The sequence below is a fragment of the Desmodus rotundus genome, chromosome 3, assembly GCF_022682495.2.
Source record: "Desmodus rotundus isolate HL8 chromosome 3, HLdesRot8A.1, whole genome shotgun sequence".
NCBI classification, from domain to species: Eukaryota; Metazoa; Chordata; class Mammalia; order Chiroptera; family Phyllostomidae; genus Desmodus; species Desmodus rotundus.
The window spans coordinates 28,799,361-28,821,729 of record NC_071389.1 but is presented as its reverse complement, the minus strand read 5'-3'; the positions used below and the strand labels follow the sequence as shown (position 1 = coordinate 28,821,729).

At 44.8% G+C, this 22,369-nt stretch overlaps 1 protein-coding gene across 11 annotated transcripts in view; it reads right to left on the bottom strand.

The window, feature by feature from the left end:
- ST3GAL3 (ST3 beta-galactoside alpha-2,3-sialyltransferase 3) overlaps window positions 1-22,369 on the bottom strand; it is a 166,906-nt gene that overhangs the window by 92,068 nt on the left and 52,469 nt on the right. For 6 of the 11 annotated variants that reach the window (XM_053920287.2, XM_053920282.2, XM_053920279.2 and 3 more), the window contains one exon: window positions 13,840-13,887. The exons of 4 other annotated variants lie outside the window; for them this stretch is intronic. Coding sequence is in view for 5 of the 7 variants with exons in the window: in XM_053920282.2 (XP_053776257.1) it covers window positions 13,840-13,887 (48 nt within the window). In the remaining 2 variants the exon portion in view is untranslated. Of the gene's footprint in view, window positions 1-13,769; window positions 13,888-22,369 lie in introns of all 11 variants that reach the window. One more of the 11 variants, XM_071220892.1, reaches the window with a different exon arrangement.

Genomic DNA, 22,369 nt, shown 5'->3' with positions numbered 1-22,369 from the left:
ACACTTTGTATTTCTAAAAGATTATATCCCTTCCATGGTTCTCTTGGTCTATCTGTTTTCTCTCTTTTGTTAGGATGCCTGAATATGGAAAATATTTCACTTTTTTCTTTACTTTAAGAAAAGGTAACCTTGTGGCTCAGTGATGATGAACGGCAGCTGACAGTGGACATGGGCCCGGAGGAAAGGGCACCACTGGAAACGGCACGCCCTGCTGAAGGGCGGCCTCCAGCGGCTCCAGCTGACAGCAAACTCTGCCAGGCAGCGATGCGGGCCAGGCAACACCACATCTTCTGATTTTTTCAAACCAAGAATCTAGATCTCTTAAGGTAAAATCTCTCAATTTGTAAGTACTGGCAACAGATGCAAGCAAAACTTTAAAGAGCAGGAGGCCACCAGCAGGTTAAGAACTGTAGACTCTGTCCTAGGCTGGCAGCTCACGTGGGCTAGAAGCCCTTCTGTTTTGAGGCTGCGCACAGTAGGTGGTCAGGAAATATCTGCGGACTGTCGTCAGGGTTATCTGGTCACAAGTTCATAAAAACAAATCAGTCTGCCCAAATGCTACCCTATCGCTATTACATAAGGCTGGACACTCTAATTTTGGAACTGGTGACCCACTGTGACCATGAGATTTTTATTACCTCAGAGGTATCAATAATTCTCTGGACTTCCCACACCAATGAAGGTGTCCGCTTGTGCACCCATGTTTCCACGTTGAGTATGGCGGTTGCACTAACTTAGATAAATAGGGCAACTTAATGGCTCACATAGCCAAGTGTGGGAAGGGCCAGGGTGCAGAGAGGGCTCCAGGGATGACTGACAGTGACTGCAGGCCTCTGTCCACTGGCTTTATTCTCCCCCAACCAGCTCTCTTCCTTAGCTGGGAAGCACGGAGCCCACACGTCTTCAGCTTTGTCACTGAGAAGGGAACGGGACTCTGATCTCTGTTCCTAACGGCAAAACTCCCCGGGGAGGGTAGGAGTGGTCCAGCCTACATCAGCTCCTCACGCCTGTTCCACGCAGGGATGGAGGAGACGGGGTTTATAAAAAACTGCTTCCGCATGACACGTGATGAGAAGGAGCGTTTACCAGGAGAAAGAACGTGCTGCCCTGAACGAAGGCCTAACAGGAGGAAGGCTCCGGAAAACTGGAGCTAGCTGAATCCCCCAGGTATAATAGGTATAACCACTGTTAAATTGGTCCATGGACTTTTCCCCTCTCTTATCCCCATTCCACTGTGGGGCTCTTCTTCCCTACCCAATCTCCTTTTTAAATCTTTCTCAGAATGCCTTCAGAACCCCCTGTTCCAACCACCTGGCTTACCTCCCTCTATACCTCCCGACAGACTTGAAGCCTGGCTCTGCCCGGCGAGACCTCGCTTTTCCTGAAGCTCTCCGGGAAGGCTGCTTTTTCACTCAAATGCCAAGTACCTGTGGGCAGTGAGGAGGGTGTGCTTATGGTGGTGTAGTCCACCGAGCTTCTTGGATCTGTGGGTTTACAATTTAACCAAGTTTGAATTTGGGGGGGGGGCTATTATTTCTTCAATTTTTTGGTCTTATCCTTTCTTTTGCAGGCTCCTATTAGGTATGTATTAAGCTGCTTGAAGTCCCACCACTCCCTGATGCTCTGATCATTTTGTTCCAGTAATTTTTCAGTCTGTATTTCAATTTGGATAATTTCTATTGACGTATCAGCCAGTTCACCACTTTTTCTTCTGCAGTGTCTAATGTGCTGTTTATCCATTCAGTGTATTTTTCACCTATGTTTCCATCTCTAGGATTTTTGTATCTTTTATGTCTTTTCTTAATGTTCTCATACTTCTACCTTCTTGAAGATATGAAATGTAACTTAATATCTCTGTCTACTAATTATATCATTTGTGTTATCTCTAGACCTGTTTCTATTGATTGGCTTTTCTTTTCACTATAGGTTTTATTTTTATGTTTTTGAATTGCCTGGTTATTGATTAGATGCCGGCCATGTGAATCTTACCTTGTTGCATGCAGGTTATTTGTACATCCCCTAAGTATGAAGTGCAATTAAGTTACTTGGAAACAGTTTGATCCTTTCAAGGCTTGCTTTTAAGCTTTGTAAGGCTGGAGTTAGAGGCACAAGTGAGCTGTACTGTAGGACTTATTTTGCACCATTACTAATTTTGCCCCCTACTGAGGCACTAATACCCTTCTGAGTTTGCTGTGTGATGCCCCATGCATTATGATGCTTTCCTCCACTTCCCAGCCATGTGAGCTGTTGTGGGGATGATTCTGCCTGTTGCTTCCCAGTGGTTCTTTCTCTGGCTTCCAGTTGTTTCTGCACATGGATGCGTTGGCCAGCTGAGTTTGCGAGGACCTTCAACAGCTCTCCAGAGCTCTCTCTGTGTGCAGTGCTCTCCTCTCTGGTGCTCTGCCTGTGAGTTCCGGCTGCTTTGGTCCCTTAAATTCTCAACTCTTGTTTCCTCTTAAGACTCTCTTGGGTTCTCTCTGGGCTCTCCTTCCTGTGCTGTAGTCTGGAAACTCTGTCCAGGCCGTGAGTGTGGGTAATTACAGAGCTAACCTTATTTGTTTCCCTTCTTTCAGAGATCAGTGTCCTGTGCCACCTATTGTTCAGTGTCTGAAAAAACTTAGTTCATATATCTTGTCTGTTTTTAGTTGTTTCTCCTTCTTTCTTGACTTTTTTCCTTATCCAGTCGAGACTTTACCTTGTTCAACTATTCAGTTTAGCTGGATGCAATTATCTTTTCATTGCACCCAAACTAAATCTCTCATTCCTGCCCAACCCTCTCTCCTGAGCTCCAGACTTGTGTGTCCAGCCCCCTCCCTCCGTCCCCCGGACATTCCACGTCCTATAGACACCGAAAACGCAGGCCACCCCACACAGAGTTCATTTTCACCACCCTCACACACATAGAACCTGGTTCTTCCCCAGCGCTCCCTACCTTACTGGGAATGGTACCATTCCTCATCCAGCTGCCCAAGCTTGAAACCTGAGAGGATTCCTTGATTCCTGCTTCTTTCCTAATTACCATGTCCTTTTAATTTCATCTTCTCAGTGGATTTCAAATCCACTTTTTCCCATTTCTACTATCCTTCACCTCTGACCCAGATTACAGTAAGAGCCCCCTACCACGTCTCCCTGCCTCCTGTCTTGTCTTTCTCTAACCGATTCTCCATGGTGTAATCAGAGCTATCTTCTTATCGGATAAAGATGGTTATGTCATAACTCTGCTTAAAGCCTTTGAATGGTCTCTATTGTTCTTAGAATGAACCCTAGTCTCTTGATTTACAAGGTCCTTCAAGATATGGCCTACAGCAACCATTCGGAGTTCACTTTTTGAGCTTCTGCATTTCCCCTACCCTGCCCTTGCCATACTCGGTGATCCCGCCAACTGAACTATTTTCTTTCCTTCATAGTGTCTTTACCCACCGTCAGGCCTTTGTACATGATTTTCCCTTCACCTAAGACATTATTCCCACCCCTTTCGCATTGGTTATCCCCATACATTGCTTCTAAATGACCCACGGTCACCTCAACACTCAAAACGCTGCACATCAGACCTACCTTCACTCTGCCCCGAGCCGTTCCTGGTTTTGTTTTGCTTCATAACACTATGATCACTCAGTTCTCCAAGAAAGAATTTTTTGGTGTACCCTGTCTCATTTCTAAATGCAGATCCTCCTCCCTATACCACGGTCACTGTTCTTGCTAGTTTTCACTGAGAAAATGCAGCTGCCTCTTAATGTCTCTACCTGTCTTCCCGGACTCTCCTGCAGCCACTCCTGTCTAGGCAGCCTTTATGCCCGACAGCTGTTGCAGACAACATTTCTGTCATCTTGAAAACCCTCACTCCCCTTGCTGACCTGGTAAACACCCACTCATCCCCAAGATACATCATAGCTGTCACCAAAGCCAACTCTGATATTTCCGTAGTGCCACAGGACCTTGTGATTGGGACTTTGCCTACCTTTCCATTTCTAGTTCGTACCCGTACTCCCTGTTTGGGCCATTCTGGCCTTCTTTCTGTTCCCGGAATAAGCCATGAGCTCTCTCAGCATAGGACTTTTTTTGAGAAACAGGTTTTTTTCTACCTGAAATGTGTCCTCACCTCTTTATTTGGCTAATTCCTGCTCACCCTTTAGACCCTAGTTAAAACATATTCTTTTAGAAGAGCATTCCTTGTCCCTCCTGTCCAGATTGTGGCCCCTCTTACACGTTCCTTTAACATGTACTTACTTGCTCTCACAGCCCTTGGAAGCCAGTTTGGAATTATACACTTATCAGACTATTGGACTGGTGTCCCTCCTCCACGGTACTAGAAGTTCTATCAAGGCGTCGTCACTAGCACTGTGTTTGCCATGTTAAGAGTGAGTGAGTGGACAGCACCTTCTCTGATCCAAGCCGTTAGCCCAAGTGCCCCTTATCCGTGCTCGCCGCCAAACACACAGAACTTAACGCACTTCTGCCATTAGTCGCTCATGACCCTGCAGTCCGCATCTGCTGGTTTTCCCCCTCATTTCAGAATAAGCCCCTTAAATTTCTTTCAAGGAACTACTTTTCTATCATTGCTGGCAAGTGGTGAGCCTGTCCTGGGTTTTGCCTGTCCAACGCGTAGAGACCGGGCAAAAGCTGGGTGGGCTAGACTCTTTCTTCCTTAAGCTAAGTGGCACTGGGGAGAAAACAGTGTGCTGAAGAGATGGACGACTTGCCGGCCCCTAGGTTCCCGGCACTGCCCTTCATGTCCTTTCTGTGGGCCAGCTGTGTGGCTTTTGATTCTGTGGGTACCTGTGTCCTTCCAGTAAATTCCTTTTTCTTTTGAGTTAGCCATGGTCAGTTCCTGTTGCTCACAATTAAACAACCCTAACTACATATGTTATCTGTTTCTCTAGCAGCTAACTGGGGTCTGGCCCAGAGTGGGTGTCCATAGCTGTGCTGAATAAATGGAAGAATACACAGAATAACCAAATGACCAAGGAAGCCTAATAAGAAGCCCTTAGTCCTGGATTCTTTGCCTTCCTCCGCCCTTTACTGCGAGGGGGCAATGTTAGCGGTGGCGGCAATGGCGGTAGCAGTAGCTGCCCCTCCTAGTCACTAGCCCGACCTCCCTGTGCTCCAGTGCTTCCCTTGCTCTGGCCACTCCTGGCTCCCAGATTACTTCGCGGTCACCTGCCTATGGAGAGCCTGACCTGGCTCTTCTTAGGCACTCTTCCCTCACTTCAGTTTCCAGCTTTTACTTTGGGGTTCCCTTTTGAGGACTCCAAATTTTCCAAGGTAATTCCCTCCTGTCATTTATAAAAGCCTAAAATTTAACCTCCACCAAGACTTCCTGAGGCTCCTCAGCAGCCAGTGACTGCCCCATCTCCAACGCAGGCAGGGGTCTCAGCTGCCAAGCGCTCCACTCTCATATTCATAAGCTGTTATGAATATGCCCCGAGGTCACAAACAGGTGCTCATGGAGCCCCCACCGAGCAGGAAAGCGCAAGTATGATCTTTAGGAAGTGTGAGCCAGAATAGAAAGCCGCCAGGCAGGCACAGGCACAGCGCTCCGTGAGGCAGGTGCAGAGCTTCTTCCCCGGGTTCGGGCAAGGCTGCGGGTCCCACAACATCTCACTGTATACAGACGTGGTCTTCAGGCTGCACGTGAATTCAGCTTATACAGTGGAAATGCTATTTGGGAGGTACCAACTCAGGGACAATTCACTTCCGGGGAAGCTGGCAGTAAAGCCTGGGTCTCCCTGGCAGTCCACTGACCCCAACTCTGTAATACGAACAGAAGACTCTTGGACTCCCAAGTCAGCCAGGCACCGAAGGGTACGCCGATGTGCACACATGGCTCTCCCAGCACCTGAGGACTCTCCTCTCAGGTGTCAAAGCAGCAACCCTGCAGCTGCACAGTGAAGGAGAGATGTTTAGTCTGGTGGCTCAGGCTTCCTGCCTCACCCAGGCTGGAAAGCCCAGCATTACAAAAACCCCTAAGCACATGTGTGTCCTTTGCCTGGCTCCAGATGGGAAGTGGCCTCAGTGATGCAAATCTCTGCTCTTCTCCTTCTGCACCTGCACCAAGCCAGACCTGTAAGTGCAGAGAGCGCTTTTTCAGACACCTAAAGTCTTCAAAATTAATCATTAACTCTCCCACTGCTGTTTCAAAGGGATAAGTTGGTGTTCTGCATCATACAAACTCCTAGAAGGTTCAGAAACTGGACATAAACTCAAGTGTGTATGCACCTAACACTGAAACGTCTCTGTACACGGGCAAAATTAACAGAATTACAGCAAGAAACACACAGTGGGCTCCTGCATTGCAGTGGAGACACATACACACTGAAAACTCAGGCTCACGACATTGTGAGAATTCAGAAGATTTAAACAGAACAATTAATACATTTGAACTAACAGATACAGAGTACCTACGTCCAAAAAGTAAAGAATGTACATTCTTTTCAAGCATATATGAAACAGTTACGAAAACTGACCACATGTAAGACACAAAACCTGGTATAAAAATTTATGAACATTGAAATAAGCTTGGTTTAATTCAACATTTACTATACTCTAAAACTCTGCATTCATTTTGCCCATCACAATTCTGCAATGTAAAGAAAATGATAAATGTTTCCACAATGCCCTATTTAGATAACCCCAAGTCCTCTCCTGCTTATCACAGCCTGGGGCACGAAGGTTATCACTTTCTGTCTGCGCTCTCCTGCGTCCACAGCTGGGAGCACCTTCCTGCAGTGGGACTCTATTCGAGACTGAGAGGTACCTCCCTGAAAGTTCCCGAGGCCAGTGTCCTACTCTAGGTTCACCTTCATGCCACTGAGTTCTACGATGGAATTTCAGGGATTCCAGGTAGGTGGACATCGTGAGCCAACCGTGCTACTGGCATTTTGGGTCTCCAGTGGTCCCCCTCCTTTTCTCATTCTAAAGAACCGCCGCAAATTCCAGTCAGCTGTCACTATGCTTTGGCACAAAGCAGATGCTTATTAAATAACTGCTGCTGTTGAGAACAATGAATGTTTCATGTGAAGACAAGTCTGAGGAACATCACTGAGGTACTCAAACTTTAGTTGATGGGATAAAATTACGGACTTCATCCCATCAGAAAACTGCAGTGCTTTATATTAGAATACACAAAAGGCAGGACAGGCCATGGGCAGGAAAGTGCAAAAGGCGTCGGGGTAGGTGAAACGAGGACCTATCTTAACCAAAATAGGGCCCTCATTCCTGAAGAAATGGCGCTGCACAGTCTCCAAAAAAAGTCACAGGCTACACTGAACACCAGCAATACATGTCACAGTTTGCATGGAGGAGGAAGTTGGTGACAATTACAAATGGACTGCCAGACGAAGGGGAACTACCATTTATTGAGCATCTACTGTGTACTCATGCTGCTCTCAGTACCTTCACCTCTACTCACAGTAGGTGTCAGTTCCTTTTTACAGGTGAGGAAACAGAGGCTTAGAGAGACGGAAATAATGTGCTGATATTCCCAATCAGTAAGTGGACTAGCGGGGGTGTTGGTGACCCAGCCTGGATCTGACTCTGAAACTTCATCATGTTATGCCACACTGACTCTCAGAGGAAAGCAAAACTGAGACCCTCATGTTAGGAGGGCAGCTGTCATGAGAGCAATTACCTACTATTTATCTCCCGTCCCCCACCAAGGGGGTGGGGTCAAAAGGCCCTAGCCAAGCCCACACATGAGTTATGGGAGTCCACAGAGGCTTGAGAGGGGCTGGCCAAAGTGTAAACAGCTCCCACATCATCTTAAGTCAGTGAAATAAATCATAATGTAGGATCAATTAATCAAAGACAAACTAAAATAGGAAAAGCAGTTTTATAAAATAAACACAGAAAAATTCACTGACCTGGACTAAATTAACTGACCCAGTAAAATAACTTGGAGGATCACAAATGGAAATCCAACCTCCAATGGATGTAGGTTGGCATGGGGGCGGGCGGAGGGCCTCCTGTGACTGTGAGCCCTCCCTCCGCAACGCACCACAGCCCCTCTGCGGTGTGGCACTGCTGGGGGCCAGTGGAGAGTGGAGCCTCGGTGGTAAATAGAAGCCTCATCCCAGGGAAGGCAAAGCAGTCATGCTCCAATTTCCCCTCTGCCCTGGGAAAACAGCAGATGTCTAGAGCTGCGCATGCAGCGCATTCAATTTGATTCATGATGTCAAGTGTGTCCGCACCATGCCAGGGCGTCCTGCTGCAGAACTGGGAGGAAAAGCATGGCAAAAGAACAGCTGGGGCTGGAAATAGAAAAAAATAGTTCACTCTGCAGTCTGCACCTTAAACTTCACGGAGCTCACCACTTAGTAGGTAGATAAGTATAAATAACCACCAAGCAATTATTACATAAAACAGAAATGTGTCCCTCTCTCCAAACAAAAATAATTTTGTGTTTCCCATTTGTAGGAGCAACACACATCAAAATGTAAAAAACTTACAAAGAATGAAGTGAGAACTATTTTAAACTCCCATCAAAAGTTAATTGCTACATTTTCATGAATATCTTCTCAGAAATCTCCTTCCATAAATACATGTGTGAATATGCATATATAATTTTACTTATATATAGACTCGGTATGTCTATATGTCAATATGTCTATATCGTTCACTCAACAATATCCTCAACATCTTCTTTGTCGATGAAAATAAAACTGCATCATTATTTTCAATGGCCCCACAGTATTTCACTAGATGGATGCGCTATTTATGCAATCCTTACGTATTCATTAAGTGATGGACATTTTTGTTTCTATTTTCAACTCTTCATTCAACAAACATTTACTGAGTATCTATTACATGCCAAGTACTGTTCTCAGTACTGGGGACACAGTGATGAACACGATAGGCAAGGTCCCTGGCCAAATGAAGCCTGCATTCTCGGAGACTGATGATGTGAAGGAAGGATGAGTGCTAACAAGGAATAAAGACATACCTGCCTAGAGAAGGACTAGGTGTCAAAAGAGTAGATGACTTCAGATAAAGTGGTCTGGGAAGGCCTTCCTGCAGAGGTGACGTTTGAAGAGAAACCTGTGACAGTCAGGCAAAGCAGGAGGAATTCTAGGTAGAGGGAAGCAGTGAGCACACAGGCCCTGAGGTAGAAAGAGCCCGGCACACTCAGGGAACAGCAGGAGTGCCACTGTGGCTTGAGGTCAGTGGGGGCCAAGTGGGCTATGTGTAGAGATAAGTGGAGAGCAACTAGAGTAGGAGCCAGCAAGCAGGGCCCTGCACGTCAGAGTTTGGATTTACTTTAAGTGCACCATGAAGTCACTGGAAAGATTTCAGTGCAGATAAGATATGATCTGATTTCTATTTTTAAAAGATTACTCTGGCTGCAGTGGAGAATGCACTGCTGGGAGATAACAAATGAGCTCAGAAAGACCAGTTAGAATAGATGCTCACTTGTCTAAAGGGAGAGATGATGGTAACTTGGAGAGAAGTGCTAGAAAGAAACGGCTGGACAAGGACGTACAGTAAAGATAAAAACAAAAAAAAAGGGAAGAGCTGGCTAGTGTGGCTCGCTGGGTTGAGTGCCAGCCTACAAATCGAAAGGTTGCCAGTTTGATTCCCCGTCAGGGCGCAGCCTGGGTTGCAGGTCAGGTCTTGGGTTGGGGGTGTGTGAGAGGCAACTGATCAGTGTTTTACTCGTAAGTCGATGTTTCTCTCCCTCTCTTGCTCCTTCCCTTCCCCGCTCTCTAAAAAAATTAAATCTTTTAAAAACCAGATTTAAAAAAGGTAGAAAAGGGTGAGAAAGAGGAAAAACCAGATTCCTAGGTCACAGTTTCAACAGTTGGGTAAATAGGGAAGGAAAAGTGAGAGAGGAACAAGTATCAACATACAGATCCTACACATTTCATTAGATTTATTCATAAGTATTTTGGTTTGGGGATACTATACATGATTTTTTTTATTTTAGATCTTCAATTGTTCATTGCTTGTATATAGAAATACAATTAAATTTTTGTGTTTTGTTCTTATATCCTGTCATTGTGCCAAACTCAGTTATCAGTTCTAGGAGGGGTTTCTTTGTTGTTTTTTTTTTGTAGATTTCCTTGGGATTTTCTATGTAGGCAATCATGTCATCTATGAGGAGGCTTAATTTTATTCCTTCCTTTCCAATCTGTATTCTTTTTATTTCTTTTTCTTGCCTTATTGCACTGGCAAGGACTTTCAGCAGTGACTCCTGATCTTAGGAGAGGGCAGTCTTTTACCATTAAGTATGATGTTTGCTGTAGGCTTTTTATAGATGCTCCATATCAGGTCGAAGAAGTTCACACTTAAGCTTGATGAGAGTATTTTTTTTTATCATGAGTAAATGTTGAATTTTGTCAGATGCTTTTTCTTCATCAATTGACATGACCATTAGTTTTTCTTTTGACAGTTCACATGGTAGATTACATGGACTGAGTTTTTTAGTGTTGAACCTTCCATTCCCAGGATAAACCCCACTTGGGTACCAAATTTGGGGATTTTTTTAGCCCTTATTCCATCGAATATTTCTTCTGTACTGCACTCTCCTTTTTCTGGGAGTCTAATGATACAGACAGTAAACCTTCTGGTATCATCCCACAAGTCACTGGGGCTCTGTTCAACTCTTTTCATCTTTTTTTTTCTTTTGTTGTTCAGATTGATTAGTTTCTATTGCTTTATTTTCAAGTTCACTGAGGCTTTTTCCTCTGTCATTTGCATTCTGTTATTGAGCCCATTCAGTTGAGTTTTTAAATTTGGGGTTATTGTATTTTTTCTTGTATCGCCATTTGGTCCTTCCTTATACCTTTTTATTTATTTATTTTTTGGTGTGGGGGGCTAACGGCTAACACTTTCTGTCTTTCCATGCATCGTAACAGTGTTCGCCCTGACTTTTGGGAGCGTTTTTATAATAGCTACTTCAAAGTCTGTCAGATTATTCCAGCATCTGTGTCATTTCAGCACTGGCATCTCCTGATCATCTTTCCTACGCAAGTCAAGATTTTCCTGGTTCTTCAGATGATGATTAATTTTGGATATTCTGAATATTATGTTATGAAACCTGAGGTCTTATTTAAATCCAGTGGAGAATGTCGATATTTTTGTTTTACCAGATAATCAACCTGCAAATCGAAAGGTTGCCAGTTTGATTCCCCATCAGGGCACAGCCTGGGTTGCTCTGCCCATTGATCAGGTTGGATTTAGGTAGCAAGTGCTGACCAGCCTTCTATGGGTTGTGCTTTCAAAGCCAGTTCCATTGTCAAAGCCTCTTCAGGTGTGCCTTCTGAGTGTGCCCCCCAGCATGCAGTCTGGGACTCAGGCCATGGCCCATTCCTTAGTTCAGTTCTCAAAGTCTTTGCTCTGCTGGTTAGAATCAGATGCATGCATGCACAGCTCAGGGGCTGGCCCAGAAGCTCATAAACACCTTCGTGGAGTCACTTTCTTGAGATCCCCCCTCTCCATTGTCTCTTATACTTTCCAGTTCATTGGGTTTTCCCTTCTTGGTCCTCTGGCCAGAAAGCTGGGGTTTTAGTTAACGTATTCTGCCACCTGTTTCCCGACCTATGCCCAAATCTGGGGCCAAGCAGCAAGAAGGCAGAGAGAGAGAGCAAAGCAACCAGATTTCATGTCACCCTCTTGGGATTACAGCTCCTTCAATCAGAGAGGAAGATTTTCCTCCCTCAGTTCTCGGTGCTTGAAGGCCCCACTGCTGCCACTGGCGCTACCACCACTACCGCAGGACTGCCTGGGCACTAGGGCATGAGAGAACAAGGGAAAAACAGCTCTTGGGATTTCCCCGTTTGAGCCGTAGAGTCCTAACTAGAGGTCTTCTGGAATTCTCTCTGTGCCCTGGTATCCACTGCTAGATTTTGGACTGCCTCACGTCCACGACATGGGACACCAGAAGAAAAATGAGAAATTCACTGTCACTGTGTTTGCGCTTTTAATTCTAGTCTTTTCCCACAATCTATCTGCTACTATTTATATTTTAGAGTCTTCAAATAGCTGCTAAATGCATTATGTCCAGGCCTTTAGCTACATGCAATGTCAGAGATAGACTCTTACATATGTACCTTGTCCGTATACCCTGGTATGTATATAAGCATCCCTTTACGCGAGGAACATACCTAGGGGAGGAACTGCCAGGTTATGGGGTGTATTTAAATTCAGCTAGTCTTTTCCAAAGCGGTTGTAGCCAATTTATCCTCTGACCAGGAGAAACTCAGAGTTTCCACTGTACCACATTCTCACCGACACTGGGACATTAGGCTTTTTAAGTTTTGCTGTTTGGGTAGAAGTGTTGTGGTGTCTCACTGCAATTCGAATATGCACTCCTTACATGTCAACTCAACCAAACACCTTTTCATAGGTTTATTGGCCATTTGGATTTCCTCTTTTGTGAAGTACTTACTCGGGTTTTTGCCTGTTTCTATACTGGTCATTTCTTTATTCCTATCGATTTTGTAGTTCTTTCATAGTCCTGGCACAAGCCTTTTCTGGGTTTTTGTGTTGTGAATATCGTTTTGCACTCTTTATTGCCTTTTTACTCTTAATGGTGTCTTTCGATTAACAGAAGTTCTTAACTTTATTGTAATCAAATTGGTTAGTCTTTTCCTATAGGAATAAAAACTCTCTGTCCACTCTGTTTAAAAGTGGCCTCTCCTGTCTCAGCATTTTGGTGGAGGACACCTCACACAGTTAGGAGACAGCAAGATGGCAAAGCAGAGAGAACAGGCTCCAGAGCCGGACAGAGATCCATGGCCCTGGACAGATTACTTCACCGTTTGAGCATGAGTTTCTTTATCTCTAAGTAGGGATATATTGTCTACCTTGTGAGATATGTGCAAAGCACTTGGCACAGCGCCGGCACACAGTAGGTCCTCAGTAAACAGGGGTAGCTGTGACCACATTCTCTGAATATCGTTCTCTTGTCCACACGGCCACAGCTGCCGGCAACTCACAGCTGCTTTGTGAACACCTGCCTCCCGCATTCAAGGATGAACTGTCCTCAGCAGGCCAGCAAAGTCTCCCTGTTATTCGTAAGCAGCACCCACCACTGTCCTCAACTAAAAATACAGAATTAATGCACAGAAATGCTCTTCTCACAAAGTAACGTCATTCCAGGGCTCCCACAGGGATACAACGGCAGCAGGCTGAAGAATCAAAGTAACCCCTTTCTGCTCACTGCCAACAGCACCGTCGTGTGGAGCAGGGAGACTCCTTCAGACATGAGAAAGCCAAGTCCAAATGAGCCTGGGTGATTCTGTGTGCCAGGCGCAGGTGTGCCAGGCTGCGTGTCCTCCACTGTAGACACAGGGAAGAGTGGGAGTGTGCCAGCCTACATGAGTTTGGGCACGAGTGCACAGTAAAGTGCACAATAAAGAACACCTCCTGGAGGTTGTGTGTTTGAGTGTACGGGGTGTGCGTGCAAGCGTGTGATGAGGTGTATGTCCTTGAGAAGCTGTGATGCTCTCACCAGCCTGGCATTCTGCTGAAAGCCCTGATGCTTATCTACTCCAGCGCAGCCAGAGCTTGGCATCCCTCGACGCCCTCTGCCCTGCTCTCTATACAAGGACAGAAAACGTGCCCTTGTATAGAAACCTGGACCACTCTGAATGAGGAAGGAGCATCTCCTGAAAACACTTCAGTGCTCGCTTTTAAAGCAATTGGCAAAGCCTTCTGGGTGTGGTATCCCACTGCTGCTTCCTAGACCTTGAGTCCCTAGAAAGGCTTCTTGAGGCTTTCCCACAATTCTGAGATATTCCATTGCCCACCCCCAGATTACCCCCACCCCCAACCTTATTAGGCTCCATTCAAATGTGGCCAGTGTTGGGTGCTGAAAGGATGACAGAGGGGAGAGACTGGTACCTGAGCCTAGAGCTTGTCCATCGGAGTCAAAGGATAGAACCACTGAATCTGCAACACAAGAGGACAGGTTCATTTCTTTTCTCCTTCTTACAGTGAAAACCCAAGCTCCCACTGGCTCTGCCCAAACCCTCCCCACGGGAAAGCCAACTGTCATGGAATTCAGCTGCACGGACACTGCACAGGTCCGTGCCCACCCATCCACCGGGCCGGGAGGCCCTGCGAGCCCAGCCCCCAGCCTCCTGCCACAGGGACGACCACCTCAGGGCCGAGGGGCCTCGAGTGTTTCAGAGGCATTTCCTGCCACATTACGGGACAAGTTCACTTCTTTTTCCTCCTCATAGTGAAAAAATAAAATTTTTAAAAAGCAAATGGAAAATTCCCTCCTGTATCTCGTTAGACACTAACATTTCCCTGTGACTTCTTCCTTTCTTTTCTTAGCCATATACCCACTAGTTTACTATTTCTTCCCGCCAAAAGGCTTCAAGTGGCCTGTAGGAATTTATAGTACACAATGGAATCAAAAATGAAAAAGTCGAAGAAAGGAAAAATATTACGTAGTCGGGAAATGTTAGTGTACAAAATGCATGCCATGAGGACCTACACAAACGCTGTAGCTGCAATGAAGGAGGCCTGAGCATCCAAACAGCCACAGGAGAAAAACAAGTTACAAGATTCAGTGCCCACATTGATTCAATCATTTCTTCATTCAACTGTTCAGTAAATACTTATTGGGCATCTACTATGTGCAAGATACTATACTTTGAGACAAAGCAGCAAATAAAAAAAGCATGGTCTCTACCCTCATGGATCTACTTGCCATCAGACTAGGAGAGAGAAAAAGTTACCGAACAACAAATTATTTAACTATAAACTAAGTAAAAAAGAAAAGAGTGCTGTGAACGTTTCTCTTAGGAACCAGACTAGTTTAGAAGGGGAGTGGGTGTTGGTTAGGAAAGGCTTCCCTAAAGAAGTGGCCCTTGACCTAACAGCTGAGGGAGAAGTAAGGGTTAAACCTGACAAGAATGGAACGGGCACTCCAGGCCGAGACAATGTCCCTTGTGGGGAAGGGGAGCAAGACGCCATAGGGTGTTCCAGAGCAACTCACAGAGCAAAACATAGAAGCGAACGCTCTAGAGTGACCAGAAAGAAATTTCTCTTCTGGGTTTCTATAAAGCAGGATGAAGCATGATGTTAAAGACTGTATCTTCCACAACATTTCTATAATAATTAATTGCGAATCTTGTATGGCTGTTTCTTATAACATGACCAATACAAATGATGGCATAAAGCTGGCGTACAGCTCAATGAAAGCAACTGTAAAGGACGCCAAGATAATTTAAGGCCCAGGATAACCTCGGAGACCCCAGACTCCAAAGGGATCGCATTCAAAGGCTCACTCATTACAGAAGAATGCCAGCTGGATGGTTACAGGACCAGCGTCCGCAGCCACTCCTCCAACCCAGCATTCTTCTTCAGATCTCGGTTTGTATGTCCTTTTCTCTTAGTGCACATGGAAATTCAGCACAATTGTTGCCACAACTATAGATCTCTGTCCCCACTGCTAGACTGTAAGCCCCATAAAGGCAGAGCCTACATCCACTCTATTCACTACTATGTTACCAGCGTAAGATCTGGCACCCAATAACTACTTGGTGAATAACAATTCTAGAGAAACGAGTGGGCCACATTCCCTTCAAGCAGTCTTTCACCCATACAGGGTCTGGCACAAGTAACGCCTGCTTGAGTGTGGTCGGTAGGGTAATAATGGGGGTATAATTTATAGTTTTAATTTGAACATTTCACCTGAAGTGTCATTTGGTATCCTTAAATATGATATTGTTATGTTACAGGATTACATGCTTATAATTTTGTAATAAAAAAGGGGCATTATCTGTGCCAGACCCTGTATTTTTTCCTCATAACCAAGTGTTTATGAAGAACTGGGTGGCAGAGAACTAGAAGATACAGTTTTGTGTAGGAATCTACAGGCAGATATTTTGTATTGCTAGTTAAGGGCAGATCCATATGCTTTGAAACCTACCAGATAAAAGGTAGGGGTTGACACTTTTTGCAAAAATGTAAACAGAAGCACAATTAGTACACTTGGCTAAACAGATAGGTGACCATGATGCGAGACACAATCGATGCCTAGCTGTTAAAATGCTACTTCTTTATCACCGTTTCTCATATCTGTCTCCTCTTAAAGCTACTGCCCTTTCAGAAAAGAAGTCCCTGTTTCTCTCTCTCTCTGAGTTTTTTTAATTGAATTTATTGGGGTGACATTGGTTAAAAAAATTATATAGATTTCAGGTGTACGATTCTATGACACATCACAGGTATATTGTGTTGTGTGCTCACCAGCCCAAGTCAAGTCTCCTTCCGTCACCGTTCTCTCAGAGTTTTATTGAGGTATAATCTCTGTACTACACCATTCACTCATTTAAGTGTACAGAGCTGTGCAGCCGTCACCACATGCAGTTGTAGAACTTTTCCATCACCCTAATGATGCCTTGTGGCCATTTACAGTCACATCCTGTCCCCCCTCCGGCTGCAGGTGACCACTAACTTACTTTCTGTCTCTCTGGGGTTTGCCCTTTCTGGACATTTGCCTGTCCTTTTTTGCTGGGACTGTTCTGCCAGCCTCCTAACCACACACCTGCCTTTTAGCTTAGCCCACTTCCATCCTCCTTTACACTGCTACATGGTTTTCCCAAGATGTATACCTGACTGTGGCTTTGCTCTTGATTAAAATGCTTCCCATAGCCTATTGAATAAAGCCCAAGTTCTGACATTCAAGGTTTTCACCACCTTCCCTCATTTGCCACCTGTAGTGTACCTCACGTTCCAGATATGCCAAATGACTTCCATTTCCCCAAAGAGATATGCACCTCGTATCTTCAGACATCCTGTTCTCTCTGCCTGCTCGCATGAAAAAAACCCTCACTTTTCCATTAACACCCAACTCAGTCACCCCTCTTCTTTAAGCCTCCTCTCATCCATTCTGCCCATTCTCCTCTCTACGCCATCCCTGTGCCGCTATTACGGCATTATTGTATTGCATTATACTCCTCGTTTACCTTTCTTTCTTCTCTCATTAAACTGCAAGTTCCCTGAGGACAAGGACTGTCTACTCATTCTGAAGCTCTGATGCCTAGGCCTAGCTCAGTGACCAACACACGGAACTAGGCGGTATGTTCAGTAAACAAAGGAATACAGTAGTAAATGTCCTCCTTTCTTTCAAAGGAGATGTCTTACCCCAGTGGTATTTCACACTTTGGGGGGAAATGCATTATGCATCTAGATTCCCATTCAATTCAAGTCAACCTGGAACTGTCCTTCAAGTACCTTGAAGCTGGGAAGCTTCAGAGGTTCAGTGAAGCTTCTGGCCTCATTCTACGGAGATAAAGGCAGTCCCACAAGTCAGTGCAGGGGGGATGAGGAAACTGGCCAAGGAGCTTTCTAGGTGAGAAATCACACTCACCTGAAGAAGATGAGGGAAGGCTTTCTGAGGAGGTCACTGCCCACACTAACAATAAAAACAGCATCTCAAATTTTTATTGCAATTGACAAGTATTTTTTCCCATTGCAGTTCACCTTCTTTGTATTCACAAGCAGTCCTGAAATAATTTCTTAAACTTTTCAAACTAAACGTAAAGAAAAAAGGCTAAGGATTAACTAGAAACCTAAAACTTAGTGAAAAGTAAAAGAAAAAAAGACCCGATATTAACAGTGGTTGTCTGTGGGAGAAAGAATTACAGGTAGTGTTTATTCTCTGTATTTTTGAAATTTTTCTACAGTAAACACATGTTACTTACATTATCATAAAAAAGTTAAAACTCTCCCATCCAGCTCTAGGACTTTCCCCTCTAACTCACTGGTACCAGTGTGGAAGGATGGGAGGCTCCTGCCTGCCTCACTGTTCAGCTTTTCCCTTAACTACTCAGGTGTCCTTGCTTCGTGCCGCTTAGGTGTGCCTCTGCTACAGCCATTCCTAAATAGACTGAGCTTTTCAAAAATCCCTCCCTCCTTCCCACAAATATTATCAAGTACGTGTGATGTGCCAGATACAGGCATATCTCTGTCAGCGTAAGAAACATTCAAACCCGTAGAGAATTTTTGCATCTATTTGAGCCAAACTGATGACAATTTTCAGGAAGCAAAACCTCAACGACTGAGAAAATGCTCTGCGGAATGGCAGTTCAGCACCTTATTTTATACATTACAATCAAAAAAGGAGGCATAAGGGGGTTACATGAAAACAAGTGGTGTTAGATTAGGGAGGCAGGAGAAAGCCAAGTGGGGAAACCTCCGGGACGGGATAAAATGTAAAGTGACAGACACATACTTCTTACACAAGTGGGTACAGGACAGTGAACAGTGAATAATTAACACGATGACAAGCACGACCAGAGGATTTGTGGTCTTCTCCTGGTGTGGTGCCTGTGCTTTGAGGGGCCCGGAAAAAGGAAATTTGACATTCCAAAGGCATGTTATCATACATGCAAAAAGACGACAGGCTCAGCGAAGGTAAAGATTAACCTTTGTTAGGGAAAACACCAGACTAGAACGTGACTACCCGCCACAAACTGCTTTCCGTTAGAAAGTTCTAATTTCAAACCACCCTATGTGGTCACTTTAGGTCTCTGAGTTTGTAAGGCCGCCACGTAGGCCTCCCCTGAGCTGGTCAGGTTTTGCATGTGGCCCCATTTCTTCCACACCTCATTTTATTGTGCGTCACAGATGTATTTTTTTTTTTACAAACTGAAGGCAAGACTCTCCACCAGCAAAAAGACTACAACTGGCTTTACTGCAATACTCACTCTATCACAGCGGTGTGGAACCGACTTTCAGTATCTCTGAGCTGTGCCTGTACTAGAGAAATGGAGCCAAATAAGAGATAGCTTTTGCCTTCCAGCCTAGGAAGACAGACGAGTTAGCAGCCACTGGAAATAAAGTGTGATGGGCATGTAAGGGGTAAGCACCAAAGAGATGACAGCCTTACAGGAAAGAACAGTCAGTTTTCACAAATACTGTTTCCGGTAGTGGGATGCTCCCAGAGCATGTGTCTTTAAACTGAAGAAAACACAAATGAGAGTAGAAACTTCTGAAGGAAGTTAGGGACCTATCCATGTTTTGTGTAAATTTTGATGGGCTTCGCTTTGAGCAGTAAAGCCAGTAAGACCTGAGAGTCAGTTTGGCCAATCACTATTTGTGTTTCTTCTAAAGGATGTAAGATTATTTTGGTAACAAGCCACTTTGACAGCAAAAGGGAAGATTCAGTTTTCAAGAAGTTCAGAAGTTCGTTTTGCAAGAAACACAGCAAGAATATCCAGACTTCTCCCTCTCAGGCTAACAAACGTCGTTTTTATTGCGAGCAGCCCGGCCTCCAGCTGTTCCTGGCTCCCAGGCCAGAGGCAGCCATGTGGTGTGCTGTACAAGTGACCGAACAGGATTCCAGACCTAAGGGCAACAGAGCTTTGCTGCATGTGACTTGTTCAATGAGGAAACCTAGAATTTACTGGAAATCTTTTATTATGGTCAGATGTTTCCTGTGTCTGGTTTCTGAAGCAGATAGAAGGGACATAAAGAGAGTACGAACAATGGGGCTCAGACTTGCCAGTTGTTGGAGAGGCTTCCAAAGCTCAAGTTATGCAGCGAACCCGCTACGTTTTCTGATCCCACCTGTCGTGGCAGATGTACACAATCATCACATACATTCTGCTGGCCACCATGGGTAAGGCTTAGAGATGCAAGAGTTAAAAAAAAGTTCCCTCAAGTAGCTAACAGGTAAAAGAAGGACACATATAAAGCTAAGCATTCTGTAGTTAACAACACTATATTGTATAACTGGAATCTGCTAAGAGTAGGTCTTCGATGTTCTTGCCACACACTTACACACAAAAAGGTAACCATGTACGGTGATGGACGTGCCAACTAACCTTACTGTGGTTATCATTTCATAACATATGTGTATATTAGATCATCACGTTGTACACCTGATAAACTTACACAACGCTGTCAATTAGATCACAATAAAGCTGAGGTGGGGGAGCTAAGCTGGGTACCTGACCCAAAGGAAGACAATCCGTGACTGGTTACCCATCCATAAGACAGGGAAGTTCCAGTTTTCAGAGGTTTGAAATGGGACGTGCAGAGAGTTGGGGCCATTGGCAGGAGACAGCGGACAAAGAGCAGAGACTGGGAGGTCACAGGTGGAACTCCATGCTGGGTGCTGGGGCCCATCTCAATGGCGGGGCATTAGAGTGGAGAGCAACAGCCCTTAAAGAGCTGCCTCGGACCCAGCTGTTCTTCCAGCGGTGGTCTCTGTGGCAGCCAGCTTCACCATGAATCAACCTTGCTGGAGACCTTTAGCTTTTCCTCAGTTCCCTTGAGTCTTGAGCTATAATCAAGAGTCTCCTTTTCATGTGTCTTGCTATCTTGGAACTGGCAGGGGTGTCCAACCTTTTGGTGTCTCTGGGCCACACTGGAAGAAGAGTTGTCTTGGGCCACACATTACATACACAAACACTAACGAAAACAAAAATACCTCATAATGTTTTAAGCACATTTACAATTTTGCATTGGGCCGCACTCCTAGCCATCCTGGGCCACAGGCTGGAACACCCCTGGCTCACTTCCTCTACTTTCCAGTCTTCATGCTTTAATACTCTGCCTTCCTAACGACTGGGTGCAAGAGGCAGACCTGACACCCGGCTGGACCTGCTCCAAGCACAACTCACCCCACAGGGCCTGAATCCTGGGAGACGTAGAAGGCCCTACTTGGACCTTGGGTCTAAGCTGTGTTCTCCAATCTAGCTTTATGAAAGAATGCTCGACTTCCGGGATTTTTTAGTAGCCATATGGCTACCTGCGTCTTGTTCTACTTCCTCCATTGCTTTGATCCTGGGGGGGCTGGCTGTGGTGGAGGAAGCCAACCCCTTGTTCTAGTCCCTCAATTTCTTCCCTAACCTCAATCCCAAATAAACGAAACCTGAGTAATGAGATTCCTGAAGTGTACACACAAAAAAGCCTGAGGACAGAAAGTTAAACAAAAGCACTGATTTACGGGAGTGTGGTATAAAGAAGACAACCGGTGAAATAATCAGAGTGATGGGGGTAGCAGGACACGAGGAGATGGGGGAGGTGAGAATTGGTTACAAGAAGGAATAACCAACATGTGGCAAAGAGGTGGAGGAAGCTGATGGATGTAAAGACACCACAAAGGTACCCTTAGAAGGGCATCTGTAACTTTCGTGGGAACAATTTCTGTATAATGACCAGACTGTGAAGACTCAGCTGTGAGTGAGTTAAGTGAAGGCAGTTGATCTACTACTGGGTTGGCCAAAAAGTCAGTTTAGTTTTTCCCTTGTGATGGCTCTGTAGTGCTTAGTTGTCTTAAACTTCATTCGAAACAATTTTGTTAGATTTTATTGACAGCTGTTACACATGAGAGCACATTTTTTAAAAAAAGTATCAAAATTGGTGAATTTTTGTGAAGCCATTTTAATATGGAAGATGGAAGAAAATATTCAACATTTTCAGCATATTATGCTTTATTATTTTAAGAAAGGTAAAAATGCACCTGAAACACACACACACAAATTGTGCAGCATATGGAAAAGGTGCTATGATTGATCAAATATGTCAAAAGTGGTTTGCAAAGTTTCTTGGTACTATTAACATTTTGGACCAATAATTCTTTGCTATGGGGCTGTCTTATGCATGGGAAGATGTTTAGCAGCACCTCTGCCCTCTACCCACTAGAAGCCAATGGTGGGAGACAGCTGATAAACTGTCTGAGCTGATAAACTCAAAATATCCAAATCAATAAAGTTATTGGTGAAAATGAAAAAATGTCTTTTATTTTGTGGAAAATCTAAATGGACTTTTTGGCCAACCCAATAGTAGACTTATCTCAAGAAATTTTTCCTTAGATTCATGTCATTAATTTAACTTACCAAACACATAGAATTCTTACTAAGCTCAAGAGACCATATGAGAAGATCAGGCGTGGTCTCTGACAAGAAAGAGTTTATGAACTATTAGGAGGGTAATACGGAGATACAAGTAACTACATTATAAACCTCTAGAGAAGTTGCTATAGGAGTTCAGATGCCAGAGGGAGAATTTTTGCTGGGAGAACCTGGAAAGACAAGGAAGAGATAACATGTGAGCTGGTATGAGACGGCCTTACAGGGCGGGCTGCGCTGGAAGGGTGGGAACAGCTAAGGAGAAGCAGTGGAAAGCAAGGGTTGTGTGGTTTCAGGACAGTGAAAACATACCTAATTTACCTCTTTCGAGAAGGTAAAAATGCATGTGACTAAAAGGGAACCAGCCAATACAATCTATTTAGACTTTCAAAAAAGGCTCTGACACATCAAAGACTGTTTTTTAAAAAGTGAGTCACCATCAACTTGAGAAAAAAAACTGCTATGTCATCCAGAAAACAAAAGGCACTTGGATCAGGGGCAGGTTGGCCCCCTGGAGCATCACCCACAGGGAGACCAGGAAGACTGGGAGTAGCTGGCAT